Source organism: Xyrauchen texanus, chromosome 9 (assembly GCF_025860055.1).
Source record: "Xyrauchen texanus isolate HMW12.3.18 chromosome 9, RBS_HiC_50CHRs, whole genome shotgun sequence".
NCBI lineage: Eukaryota > Metazoa > Chordata > Actinopteri > Cypriniformes > Catostomidae > Xyrauchen > Xyrauchen texanus.
Window position 1 is genome coordinate 17917727 of NC_068284.1, and position 14987 is coordinate 17932713.

A 14987-nucleotide genomic window follows, 5' to 3' on the forward strand; every position below is an offset into this window, starting at 1 on the left:
TAAAATGCGCCAATGAGTGTTACCTAATTTTTATGTTTATTAGAGTATTGAGATGTTAGGATAGCAACATGCTACAACAAACTCTCCATTGGAACCAAATGTTAGTTGATTATACAGTGCGCTTTACGTAAGTAGCACTACTTTATGATGCTTATTAGAGTACCGTGCATGCATTGAACATGTAGGTAAAAAAAACAACTTTCAAAGGCTAGAGCGCTCAAATGCATGCAAGACATAGATGCACGTGGAAAACAAATGTAAAACCTAGCCTTAATTGGTAGCATTACAGATTAGCCAAATAAAAATATTTAATAAACACATACGTAGGGGGTGGGGGATGTGTAGAAGTTTGTGAAGGATGGGCATTTATATTAAAATAAATCTGTAAAGCTTTCTGTGGAATTCTTTGGGCAAAGATTATGTGTGGCCCTGCTTACAGTATAAGGTTGCATTTCAGTTAGGATGTCGCCTATGTAGACAGCAGTTAGCATGGCAGCTTACTAGGTTTTTGGAAAAGAATTCTAGTGTAGATAAATGCCACAAACATACATATAAAGTGGTAGATTAGGGCTAAATAAAAAGCTATAAAGACTAATAGTTGTTTCAAAAACAATAACAGGTAAAGAGGAAACAGAATTGTATTGATACTATAGTCACATCTAAGATGGATGCAGCAGTTACACTTCAAGTCATTTAGGATGTGCAAATTGAGTCACATAAGGAATCAAAGAATGCTATTTGTCTTTTAATGAAGGAGAGCTCCCTAGATGTTTAAGAGAGAGCAGGGCGTAACTTAATTTCTGCTTTAAAAGCCGCAGGGCACTAATCAAATTTACATGGACCTCTAATCACTTAAAGTCTATACAACAATGCTTGACCATCTCATCATAATGACATCCAGGAGGTCAGCCAGACAACAGAGGCAAAGCAAGCTGTTACCTTAGATGTGTCATGATGGTCAACTAGTTTTTCAACAAAAACTAGTCTATTAGTGAGGTTGACTATTTCATCAATGTTTTTTTCTCATACAGTATATGTATATATATATATATATATATATATTTATATATATCTTGTCTTTTGATTTTATTGGTAAAATCCTCTCAGAAACGTTGAAATTAATCCATTTGAAAGTAACGCTGCAACAGCCGTTAAAAAAAGATGAACGTCTTTAGACATTGCACCATGTATTGGCCTGTTTTTGAGCATACTGCCATGAGAGTTGCATTTTAAGATAGCATGTCAAGTTGTTGCAAAGACCTCTGGGTTCTATTTCAAATCATTATTTTGACTTGCAGAAAACTGTGTTACAGAGAGGCATTTACAATGGAAGTGAAAGGGGCCAATCCATAAACTTTAAAATCCTTACTATTTCAAATGTATAGCCTCAAGACGATATGCATGATAAAATGAATTTAGTGTGATAAAATTGCTTACTAACCTTTTATTACTAACCTAAAATTATTAGCTTCACATTTCTGAGGTTCTCAAAAATTGGCCCTATTCACTTCCATTGTAAGTAACTCACTGTAACCTTGATTTTGCTTTTTTTAAAGAAAAGGAGGGATAAGTCTATATAATTTATTATGGTAATAAATATTATGCCACAAATGCTGTCGATTGAGCTTAACTTGTATTGAACCCAGAATATTGCTTTAAATGCGCAATCTATGAAAAGCATCTATGGATAGCAAGGAACTGATGATGAGTAAGAGGTGAATTTTCAATGGTTAAAAAAACCATGAGCTATGCTGCAGAACAGGGGAGATACTGTATGTTCGAAGGTATCTCTAACAGTGTGTCAATATGGGAAAACTACAGAAAAGAGTGAATTACATGTAGACAAATCTGCTTTATAGAATTTGAGTTGGTTACATTAATGTTGCACTGTGTAATTTCTATGCCACAAGCGGCACCAAACAGAATTGCAGAGACCTGACACTGGGCAACACTGGGTCAATCAATTACCCCCCCAAATAAAAATAAAAACACACATATGAGCTGATTTGTGGTGTCATGACTGCTCATCTTCCAACTTAGAACAAAGTGAATAATTTGCGATGACTGCCACTTGTGCTGTTTGTGTGTGCTAACTATAATATAATTACATTGCAATCACTCAATTGGAGAAGGACCAAAATGGCTATACCGCAACTGATACATCCTAAAATAGGTTGAAATTAAAGAAGCAAAGGTACACAATGTGATGTTTCTGTGTAGCTTTTTTGCAACACTCACCGGCTGAATTTGGTGTGGAAGGTGAGTTGGCTTGGCTGCCATGGGTGGAGACACTAGTTGCGGTAGCTGCGGTTCTGGCTGCGTACATGTTAGCTTCTTCTTGGAATTTCCCAATGTTTTTCTTGTATCTGATCCTCTTGTTTCCAAACCAGTTGGATACCTGAGAGGGCAAAAAGTTATACTTTTATAATATTTACAACATAAACAGTAAACGATGACATGAACAATAAAAACCGAAACCTATAATGATTTCATATCAATTTAACTGTTGTGATTTGAGAGATCTTTGGTTTGTTTTTCAGGAGTTCATTGAATATTGAAATAAACACTTTACTAAATAGAAATGTAATCTGTATCATATATGTATAGTGTGTCGGCAAAGGGTTGAGTGACTCACCTGTGAGACTGTAATGGAGCATTTCTTAGCCAGCTCCTCCTTTGCTTCCTCGCTGGGGTATGGGTTGCTGAGGTGGGAGTAGAAGTACTCGTTTAAGATCTCCGTGGCCTGCTTATTGAAGTTTCTCCTTTTTCGTCTAATGGAAAATGACAGAACAGAGAGAAAAAGAGAAGGATATTAAGAAAGAGAAAGGGCAAAGCTGGCTTGATTCAGAAGCCACAGTGTTTAGAAGGTCCTTCACACTTTATCCTGGTGTGCCCATAAATATTATTTTCTTACAATCTAACAGTTCTTCTCTCCATTTATACATTGAAAATATATGAGAACATATAGCGGAGTCCAAAAGACCCAATTGGCAAGAGACCACATTGAAAATCTGGGGTTTAAAATCCCATTTAAAGATTTAGGATTTTAAAATGTATGACAAAACATTAAGAAGAAATGCAAAATACTGAAGCATTTTCACTATTTGTCTCCTTTCTCTAGTACCCCATTTTATACATACATACAGTATGCATACAGCACACACACATACAGACCTGGCATCTAGGAAGCGTGAGCGTAGGATCATGACGGCTTCGCAGGTGCTCTGCTTGAGCTGCATCTGGATGGAGCTGAACTTGCGGTGAATGATGTTCACCATACGCTCGATCTCTTTGGGGGAGATGGGCCGAGTACGAGACTGCTCCCGCAGCAGGTTCATCACATGGGTGGTGAATTCATTACATGCCTGAACATGCACAAAGGTGTGGCATATGGATCAATCTCTATGTGTACACTTCAGAAGATGCCCTCCTGGTCAAACATCCTTAGAAAAAACTACTTTGTTTATACAGCAACCATTTTGATTTTACCACATTTACAATTTGAAACATTTGCAAATTTAAATGTACAATTGTAGACCCAAATATGTGGAATATTTCTCGAATTAAGAATTATGCCAAAATGAAAATATGATAAACCAAATCACAACTGTGACAGGTGCTGTTTCACAGAGAAACCAGATGAAATGTATTCAAGTACAATTATGAACATAACGTGACTGTGGCCAAATTTTTGCACAAGGAAATGACATGCTTCATTATAAGTTTAGCTGCAGTTTCCTAGTGAAACGTGCTGCGGTGGGCGCCAAAAGCGAGTGAAATTGTTTTGTAATCAGACAAGGTTTTTAAGGTGAATATTAGTCTGTACTGAGTAAAGTGCACCTCCCTTGCCTAAAACTTTAACCTAAACTTGACCAATTGTGTTTTTAAAAAGCAAATGAAATATGAACAAAACATCTTTACCCTCTACCAACACCTAAACCTAACCAAAAGTGTTGTAAAGTGATATACGACATGAAAAGCAATTTTTTTTAAGAAACCACGTTATCTCGTGTCACTTCTTTGACAATTTCATCTCACGAGTCAGCTTACGAGCTTGATTGGTCTCAAACCATGATCTTCTAAGTCTAAAGTACAACACTATCAGGTGAGCTACCACAGAAGCTAATCATGTTGGAATATGTTTATAAATGTAGGTGTGTCTGTAATACAAGCATATAATAATATTCAATACCACAACATATCATAACAAAGCATTGTGTGAGTAATAGAGCAAAAAATAAGTGTTTATAAAATCATAATTAGCTGTTGTAGTTGTGATTTGTGTGAAAATGAACAAAACGCACAGTTGTTGTTGAGTCTCTAGTGTTAATTTCACCAGGAAACTGCAGCGAAACGTAGAATTTGGCACGTAAAAGTCAGTTTGCAAAAGTGTAGTTATATTAACGTTTACAGTGGTTTATACAAGAGTTTAATGTTCTGGATACAGCTCTTTTCATGCAGTGGTTCATTCTATGAGACTAGGTTAAAAATTGTCCCACTGTAATAGGAACAAAAATAGTTTAATAAAAGTAATGCAAAGTAGAGTTTCGTGGCAGATGTGGCAAAAAGTTCATTTTCCACCCTGTGTCGTTAGTTTTAAACATTTCAGTTTACACATGTCAGTTCGAGAATACGCAGCAGTGTCTTATGGTGTTATGACTGTAATGTAGTCCAAAATCAGCACCTGTTTTCTCACCTGCTCGTACTTCTCCAGTTCTGTGTGGTAGATCTGACGGATCTGGGACAGTTTGGCACGGTAGTCTGAGTGTTCAGCCGAGTTATCAGACCCGGCTCCACCCACTGCAGCAGCTGCAGCCGCAGCCGCAGCAGACCCACCCCCTTTCTCAGGTCCGGACACGCCCTCAGCTAGCAGCATGTTGTCCAATCGCATGAGTTGAGCATCTGGTGGCTCCTCCTCTTGAGCTCCACGGATACTCAGAACTGTGAGACAGAAAAAAGAGAATAAAAGTCTCTGAGTCTGTGCTATGCTCAGCAACACAAAACATTTGAACCTGCTTTGGCTATTTTCGTAAGCAGAGCAAAAAAGAAAGAATAAATGTCCACCAGTAATAATAGTAGTAACATAATTTAAAGTTACACTCAGTAATTTTTTCCTCATTAAAAACGTTTAACTCCTAAAGACATGAATTGAATTGTAATGCAATATATGAAGGAAATCATGACCAATCACATTAAAATGAAGACTAAAATGATATTTTATTATATATTACATATTTTAGGGTCTGCACATGGGGGCTGCCATGTTACAATCACATGACCAGCCGAATACTAGTCAAGTCAAGCAAACCTTTATTTATAGAGCACATTTAAAAAAAAAAAAAAAAACAGAAGTTGACCCACAGTGCTTTACGGATCAAAAAAATGACAGAAAGATATAAAAACAGATTGATATAAAGTTAAATATAAAACATAATAAAATAAATAAAAACTTTAAATACAGCATCATCTATTTATCCATTTCAAACTATTCAAGGATCTATTCAAAAGCTACGGAATAAAAATATGTTTTTAAAGAAGATTTAAAAATAATGAAGCTGACATCACATGGAAAGGGAGACTATGCCATAGATTATGACATATCACAGAAAAGGCACAGTCACCCTTAGATATATAGCGGCAATGAGGAATCCTCAATAGAAGTTGATCAGAAGACCTGAGCACTCTGGTGGGGGAGTAAGGGAGGAGAAGGTCACTGATATATTGGGGCATGAGACCAGATAGTGCCTTGTAGACATAAATCAGAATTTCAAAATGGACCCTGAATTTCACAGGAAGCCAGCGTAGAGATGCTAAAACAGGGGGAAATGTGATCCCTCTTTCTTGACCCTGTTAAGAGCCTGGCTGCCACATTTTGAACCAGCTGTATGTGGAATAACGCAGTTTGGGGGAGACTAATGCAAAATGAGTTACAATAGTCTAACTTTGATGAAATAAGTAAGTGAATCAGAATTTCCTAGTCTTTATGGGAAAGAAAATGTTTTATTTTACCGATAGATCTCAGGTGGGAAAAGCTACCCATGACAACAGCACTGAACTGCTTATTGAAAAGTAATGAGGAGTCAAAAACCACTCCAAGACTCCTTACATGATCTTGTACAACCAGGCCAGGTAAGGAGGACATTGATGAACCTAAATCAGAACTTTTGGCCAGCCAATGTTTAATATTTTTGAAGCAATTTAGGACATTCTCAAATAAATAATTCATGTCTACACTCAGAAACAGCAACATACAGTGATAAGATATGCTGTACTTCTGGAAGAACAGAACTCAGAGGAAGCATATACAGGGAAAATAACAAGGGTCCTAAAATCGACCCATGAGGGACACCACACTGTATTTGAGATGAAATAGAAGAAAAAATTCCTAAATTTACAGAGAACATCCTTTCTTTAAGATAAGAGGAAAACCACTGAAGGGCCATACCCTGGATGCCAACCATACACTCAAGATGATTAAGATGAACATTATGGTCGATAGTGTCAAACAGAGCATTGCGATCTAATAAAACAAAGACGACAAGTGAATCTGAATCCATGGTGAGAAAAATCATTAGTGACCTTCAACAATGAAGATTCAGTGCTGCGCAAAGGTCTGAAACCAGAATGAAATATTTCTAAAATATATTTAGATAGGAGTAGAACTACAACTCTCTCCAAAATCTTGTAAATAAAAGGCAGTTTGGAGATTGGTCTGTAACTGTTGTGTATTGCCAGATCCAAAAGTATGTAGAATTGCATGTTTAAAATTATTTTGAACAACTCCACTTGCTAAGGAGCTGTTAATTATAGCTGTTACACAGTAACTTGCTTAGTCTCAGTAACCATCCTTTTATTTTACACTTTCACCCGTTGATTAAAGTAATCATGGCTGACTGTGAATACTACATTTCTACAATACCATCTGAAACTGAAAACTATTGATTTTAGATGATACTGCATCCAACCCACTAGGTGTTAGTGTAAGTCCAAGAGGACAAAAAATAAATACATTTACTGAGTGCACCTTTAATAATAATTTCGTCAGATTATAATAATATTTTTCATGAACCAGTGAAAACTAAGTAAACATCTAATTTCTTGATGAGAGGCACGTATATTCAAATGTATAATTTGGGTAACCTCCATAATGGTAAAGTTATGCCTGTAATAAAATCAGCATAATAACATCACATTCTCTGCTTACGAGATTTCAAAGAGCTTGAGCCTTGATATATGGCCTTCATTTTAATGGAAGGAACTAAATAGTGGAACTAAAAACCAATCTTGGCAGGGTATGAGATAATAAAACCATAATTTCATTGATTTAATTATAATTTTGGATAAATAATTGTATCTGCTTCCATCAAAGCTCATTCTTGATTATGTGATCTGTATTCATTGAAGAATAAAAGAAGAAAAATGTAAGAATGACTAAATTATCGTAAAGACTTAATAAAGCCAGAGCTTCGCCAAAACAATTATACTGCACTTGCATGTCCACTGCAGTATTTTCATAGTCGTTAAACTGTCAGGATCTCTGGAAACCTCTCCAAAAAAAAACTCTTTTCAAACTTAGATTAAGTTAATTTACCATTGAACTCTGCTCTTTTAGTACTGTACAATTATCACTGTTATATTGTCTGTAGTGTTCAAAACAGAGGTGCTCAATTCTGTTCTTAGCAAATCTATTGCTAAGATGACCTGGTTCCTTGATGACCTGGTTCATTTGTGTTTGAATAGAGTTACTACTAAACTAAACTATGCAAGAAGGAAGAACAGCAGGACAGGGCAGAGCAGAGCACACCTGATGAATTACTGTCTTTTAGCCTACTCTGTGTATCTGGATGGCCACAGTTAGAACATTTAAACCTTGCTTGCTATCATAATGAAACCTTCTACATATACTGGCATATGGCTTTATTTGTACATTATATTTACAAATAAATTGTATATTATATTTCACTTTATATATATGCAAATAGACATGTTTAGATTTTAATGTCCATCAGAATGCTTCATGAAGGGTTAGCATAATAAATGTAAATTCATTTTCCAGTCAATTATGATTACTGGATAGGGATTTTTTAAATTGTAAAAACTATAAGATTGCACTCTAGCTTATATATTGTAATATAGCATAAATAAAATGTGTGTGTCTCTCTGTGTGTGTGTGTATATATATATATATATATATATATATATATATATATATATATATATATATATATAGCCGTTCATATATATATATATGAACCTGACCATGATCATGGACATTCTGCTTAAGAGGACTTTGCAGGGGGTCACACTGTAGCAAAACAAGGCAGATGGTGTAATGACAAACATTTCTATAACCATTAACTCAAGCAACCTCACTTTAAGAAACCTCTCTTTTCTTTAAATTTTTGAGTTTGAGTTTCACTAGAGAATATTTCCATTAAAGTGCTTTGATGAGTTTTTGGCTTGTCTTTATGAGGTGCTTTTTTAACACAATGAGCCGTTCTATCTTTCTGTGCCACTAGATGTCTCTCATTGTGTTCTGTTCAGCGAAGGCAGATGAACAGCCCCTTCACCAGCCATTCTGCCAGTAACAAAGAACTTCAAACAGCACACAAATCCTGAATTACAAATTATTTCCATAAACCACCATTTGTGCATTTTTCAGTATGGCTGACTAGACAATTAAGATCCACAGCAATAACAAAACAAACTTTTATTTGTTAACCCATTAATGAAAATTATGTCATGACTTTTTTTCTATAAATGTTAGGCAGTAATGTTAGTCGCAGTCACTATTCACTTTCATTGCATTTGTTTTCCATACAATGAAAGTGAAGGGTGAGTGATGCTGTTTGGAATGCATAAAGGTGAGTAAATTATGACAGAATAAATTTTTTTGGGTTAACTATCACTTTAATGCAAACCAAACCAATAGTAACTGTAAAATGTACAAATACACAGCTTATTAAATGTGTAAACCTGCAAAAACAACACATTTATGGTATGGTTTAGTATTGATTTGAAGCAATGGAATGCAAATCTTCCTTTGACACCATTGCATGGCTGATGGGGAGGTTGAGGAAACCAGTGCATTGCAAACTGTTTTCAGCAATCTAAAACCAATCAACCCAGTCTCTTTCAATCCGCATCCAATTAAACCTCAGCCCACTGCCACGCAAAATGTCAGTAGCTGTCAGAGGGCTCCAGAGGTCAAGAGTTCAGGGCGTGGGTTGAGCATCACCGCTGAGGTCAGATTTCTCCAGAGACCTCGAGCAGTACAGCAAACATCCTGCTTCATTAGCGTGTCCTTCAGCAAGCCTTCATAGTGTGATGTGTGTGTGTGTGTTTCGTAAAGTGATTATTTTCAATCTGTCATTATCTTGAAGTCCTCGCTAAAGCTCTTCAACGATGACTTCAGCCCATTCTCAACTGATGTAGCTCTGCCAAATAAAAACCTGACTGTCCAATTTCAGCCCAATCAACAATTTCACAGAAAAAAAGCACAATTGTGTATCAATACTACAACAACAGGCAGAAAGAGTTAGTCTTTTATGCCTATATAATAGAAAGAGACAGCAACGGTGGTACGTGACTAGCGTACGGCATTGGGTAAAAAAAACAACAGGCCCAGAAGTGGCCTATGTTCATCTGGAGAAGGAAATCTAATGAGGCAAATAATGATTTATTCATTTCAACCATATCCTCCAGTGCACAATTAAATGCATGAAATATATTAAATAAATACAATGAATACGGATAATCATACAATTCACTTTGCTGTTGCTTAATTACCCCAAACTGATGTAATGCACTTTATTTATTTTGATTCAGTAATGGCATGGCAATCGATTAGGCTCTAATGCTGCCAGGCCTGTGTGTGTACGTGCAGTGTTTGTGTGTGTAAGTAGTCCATGCCCAATGTGCAGCTGATGTGAACTGAGCTGAACTCAACCACCCGCAGACAAACATTAACAGTGTTCCGAGGGGCAAATCAGACTCTCTTTATGTCTCCTATCACTTTCTCTTTTCCTCCTCACTTTCTGTATCCAGAAAAAAAAACTGCTTAAACCAGCCTAAGGGAGACCAGCTTTACAATCTGAAGACTAACTTGACCAGGTAGGAAGACCAGCTAAACCAGCTGAAAAACAGCTTGGCCAGGATTGAAGACCAGCTAGATCAGCTGAAAGCCATCTTGGCCTCATTGGGAGGCCAGACACACCAGTTGAAGACCAGCTTGGTCAGGATTGGAGACCAGCTGGACAATCTAAAGACCAATTTGGCCAGGCTGGTAGACCAGCAAGACCAGATGAAGACCAGCTTAGCCAAGCTTAGAGACCAACTAATCTAATTAAAGGCGAGCTTGGCCAGCCTGGGAGATCAGTTAGACCAGCTGAAGATCAACTTGGCCAGGTTGGGAGACCAGCTAGACCAGATAAAGACCAGCTTTATTCTTTAGACAAGACTTAAATCCAAACTTCCAGCAGTTGCTTTCCTGTGCGTTTCCTTTTTCATAGCCAATTTGCCAATCAAGAAACCACGCACCTGATTGCAAGCCCTAATTTCACTCTCTTTGCTTCTACAACAACATGGTGCAAGTCTGGTGTTCCTTATAATAATCCTTAAAAAAATCTCTTTAAAATATGTGGTAGATCACAAGTCTTGTCATCCTCCTTATAAATAAAAATGCTTTAGGAGAGACACTGCGCTAACACAGGCAGGAGCTTCAGCTAGGTTTAGTCAGGGGGTTATCTTTTCAATGTCTAAAGCAAGGCTGGTATCAACTTCAGGGAATTAAGCTGGGAGTCCAAGAGTGGAATGGATTACGTTTGACAGGAGGATTTGGCCTGATTTTGTATTTGAAAGACAGACATATGGCACACAGCTCTTTAGTTCTCTTCAAAATCTCCTTGGAGAAGAATCTGAAAAATATTGTGCTGAGATGTTCAGCGTTGCAGAGTCACACTACTATCTACAGTACAAGACATTTAAGCAATAAGCAACGAGAGGCCGTCCTATATTGTGAATATATAGTCATGACTAAAGGAGACTCTGATGCGCTATAGTGCAGTCCTCGCCGCAGCAGTCCACCCAGGGTAGCATTTAGGTTTATTTGTTCTTGAGTCAGAATTACAGTGCTGTGGCTAGCGTGGATATTGAAAGCCAGAAATGGGGTAATCGTCCCACTCTGGCAAGTTTTAATTGAACAGTGACAGGAGACAAATCCCACCTCTCTTTGTACTCAACTATAATTAAGCTGTGGACGAAGAAGGGCCTATCAATGATGTTACATTGCGTTAATAGCACTGGAACAAATGTCCACACACATATGAACACTACACTGTAATATATTTAAGGCAAGGACTTTTGTATTTTAGCTATGCTGCTATTTTACAGCCAAAGTCTTTTACTCACATAACACTATTGTATGGCCTCAGAAGACGGAATATAATACACATGTTCTGTGGACCACTTTTATTAAACTGTTATGGTGCTTTTTATTTTGAATCTTGATATTTGAGTCTTTATTCAGTAATGTGGAAAATAGTGGCCAGGATATTCGTCAAAAAATCACGTTCTGTGTTCCATGGAAGGAAACATTTTAAAGGTTGTGAATTATGTAAATTATGACAAACTGTTAATTTTTGGCTGAACTATTCCATTAACTTTGACTCTTGTTGTTTATACTTACATAACTGTGACCCCGTAAAAAACCTAAACAGAGAGACAAAACAGCAAAGCCAGCCAGACAAAATAAAAAACAGAAAAAAAAGAAAAGAAAAAACAGAAATAGCAAACAAATCACACCAACAATGCTGTGTTTGCGTGTGGTAACACTGCCCGGCCCCCCTCCCAGGCCTCAACTCCCTGTGAGTGCCTTAAATGAAAGCATGTTTAATTAATGATGTTGAAGTATTCTGTCACAATTAGGAAGATGTATGGTCAAACAAGGCGCTTGTGATGGCCCTGACAAGGATGATGAAAGTTTGCCTTTCTGGACTGGCACTGGCAGCCAGTGCTGGGCCCTGGAGCCCCTCCAGATGCAGTCAATACGGTAACCTGAGACCTGAGATCCTCAGGCAGACACATGCAGTCAGCCAACAAGCATCTAATGCACCTTGTTACACCACTAAAGAGCAAAGGGTGTTTTACTGGTGCTTCACTCAGGTCTGGATTGAATGTAAGGTAAACATGATGGTAAGCTTGCTACAATTGTCTTGGCTGATATTTCTGATCATATATTGATATGGATTTGAATGTTTATTTACTGTACAATCAACTCCAGGGAGTTGTTATGGTATAACATAAAAAAATTATCATTGCAAACAACAGTTCCACCAAAATACCATAGTAACTACAAAGGAGCCAGTATATAGGCATTTTGCTTAAAACCTGATAGCTGATAATTATGTTGCCATGTCAAAGCCAACAAACTGTTCTATAGACATGGTTTAGGGTTCTTTCAAAATTCCTAAAAAAGTACAAAATTATCAAATGTAACTCCTACAGCTTTCAAGCTATATATACATTTAACAAAGACCTACAGACTGTTCTGACTAGTTTGCCAACTGGCCAAGACTATCCAAACTCCAACTGTCAAACAATTCAACTTTAGAACAAGCCAACATCAAAGTTTGTCTTGACAAACTAGTTCTAGTAATTTTAATGTAATTTTAATACAGACAATAATTGATATTAAGGATGATACCCCTTACAAAAAAAATAGAGTTCTTGCAAATTAGCCGCAAACTTGCCCAAAATTTGCCACTCATTCTTTTCACATGCAATTTAGCTTGTGATTTTCAGCAAATGTTTGCTAGAAGTTTGCAACTCTTCAGTGGTGAACCTGCAGCAAACCTTTGGCAAATATGTAAGTTTTGTCGCAAAGCTCATTTGCATGTGAAAATACTCAGTGCCGAATTTACAGCAAGTTTGAACTCTCGATTTTTGCAAGGGATTGTAAATCTGTACGTATTTGTCTTATACAAAAATCTCTACTCAAGAATTGTTCATGCTATAAAGTTACAGACAGACCTCACAGTGAAATCAGAACAGTAGGTTAACTTTTCTTAAATGTGTTTATCGAAATTTGAAAAATGTTCCGCAGTGGCCAAAGTGGTAAGTGTTTTTGGGTGTTTGGGCACGTGTGAGCTCCATTTTACAGGTGAAATATACACAGAGGGTCGCCAAAAGCGAGTTATAAAGAGAGTTGTTTTCAGCTGTACAAGTGGAGAACAAATGGAATGTCTGTGGGGGAAAAGCAACCTCCGAATCACACTCATCACTGATTATGCGAGCGCGAATACTTCCTGGTTTCAACATGGGATCCGAACACTGGTCTGCCAAATGAATAAATGTAATTGTAATTCTAAACCCAGGTCTCTCACACTGCTGAAGCAACATACTTCCGTTCACATTATTTATTGATTTTATTTCATGTGATGGCTTATTCCCAAGTTACCCACATTTATTTTAGCAACACCAACTGTAATATCTATGATATTTTGGTTATGTGATTTGATTGATTATTACGGTTACCATGGTGATTTTGATGTATTATATTTGAAAGTGATATTCCTGTTACTGTAGGCTGCAAATCAAAGAGCATTAAAGCTTTATATATATCTGGTGGCATCTATTCTGTTTCTCTTTCTCTATTTCAGTCTCTCTCTCTCCTGCTCTCTCACTTGTCTGTGTCATGGTGGGCCTGTCACCAACTCGTCCGTAAGAACAAAAGAGGGACAGCAACATGCTAATGTAACATCGCCGTCATTCATTACATGCACAGCCTGCTTACACAGCCTGAATTTCCTGAAAGAGACAGAGACTATCTATGTTACAGGCAGCATAATAACAAGCACAGTCATTCAGCACTGCTCTGTTCTCTTTGTCTGTGCTGTACAAAACTAAATATGTTGATCTGATTTAATGCATTCCATGTTACAGCCACATACTGAATGTCTCATCCTAGTACACAAATAAATATTTAGCTGGTGCATAGTTTTGCATGAAATACTTAGTCATGCTTTAGTGTATGTAAATTTAAGTTAGGAGGCTTGGATTTCACACACTATTACATGATACATAAAACATGCTTTTATGAACATACATTTTTATACTAAAACCAGAGCATCTGCTCTAAAGGTAAAGTGTGTAATTTCTGCACCACAGGTGAATTATTTAAACAGAAATGTTAGAAAATGAACATTGAAGATGTAGAGGAGTGGGGAAGAAACTGAAATGGAATGGTAGAGTACGGTGTCCTTTTAAAAAAATGAACTGGAGTACATTGCCGTGATGACAGCTGGTGGGAGCTGAGATGACAGGCGTTACATTACGCTGCTTTGGTAGCTCCTCAGCCTCTGTTGTTCCCTCTCTTGTCCCCCTTCCCCCTCTTCAAGAAGTTGGTCAGTGATGCGGGCTGAAGGGGGGCGTGCGAGGTCTGGAGCACTCAGAGCTTCACTGGCCCCCCAAGCTATGGCTAATAACCATGATAAGCATTAGCAAGCTTCCACCAGGCAGCCTGGTGCACACCACAAGACAATTTAGAGCTACAGTTCCACTTATAGTCCTTCATTAAAATAATTTGTTATTCAAAACAGGCAACCCAAAGTGGCTTCAGGCTATGAAAGCCCTGTCTTTTAGGTGCCTTGGAAAATGTACCTCACCTTCATCAGACTAAAGCTTGGCACATTAAACTAGGCGAGTTTTAATAGCCTTTGGGCTCTATTATATATCTTTCACTCGGGTATGTTGCCAGGACAGATCTCTAGATCAAGGAGAAATGGAAATGACTCATTTAATTCACTGATCATGTCACATACAACTTAGGAAAGTACAGATAAAAAGTAAAAAAAAAAAAAAAAGTAACAACACCAGTCTTTCTAGATCGGTAGTACCGACTCAATTAGTGCATTTGCGAGCATGTGATATGCGCTTCAATCTTGATGAAGTTTTGTATGTAAAATGCACTTCTTGGCAGAAACTTTAAT

The 14987-nt window shown here is 37.3% G+C and overlaps 1 protein-coding gene across 2 annotated transcripts in view; it reads right to left on the reverse strand.

The window, feature by feature from the left end:
* Positions 1-14987, reverse strand: part of LOC127649261 (pre-B-cell leukemia transcription factor 1-like) — an 88945-nt gene that overhangs the window by 18034 nt on the left and 55924 nt on the right. For both annotated transcript variants that reach the window (XM_052134289.1, XM_052134290.1), the window contains exons 3-6: positions 4697-4941; positions 3175-3365; positions 2636-2771; positions 2239-2398 (exon numbers count right to left, since the gene is read on the reverse strand). In XM_052134289.1, the coding sequence (XP_051990249.1) occupies positions 2239-2398; positions 2636-2771; positions 3175-3365; positions 4697-4941 (732 nt within the window). The remainder of the gene's footprint in view (positions 1-2238; positions 2399-2635; positions 2772-3174; positions 3366-4696; positions 4942-14987) is intronic.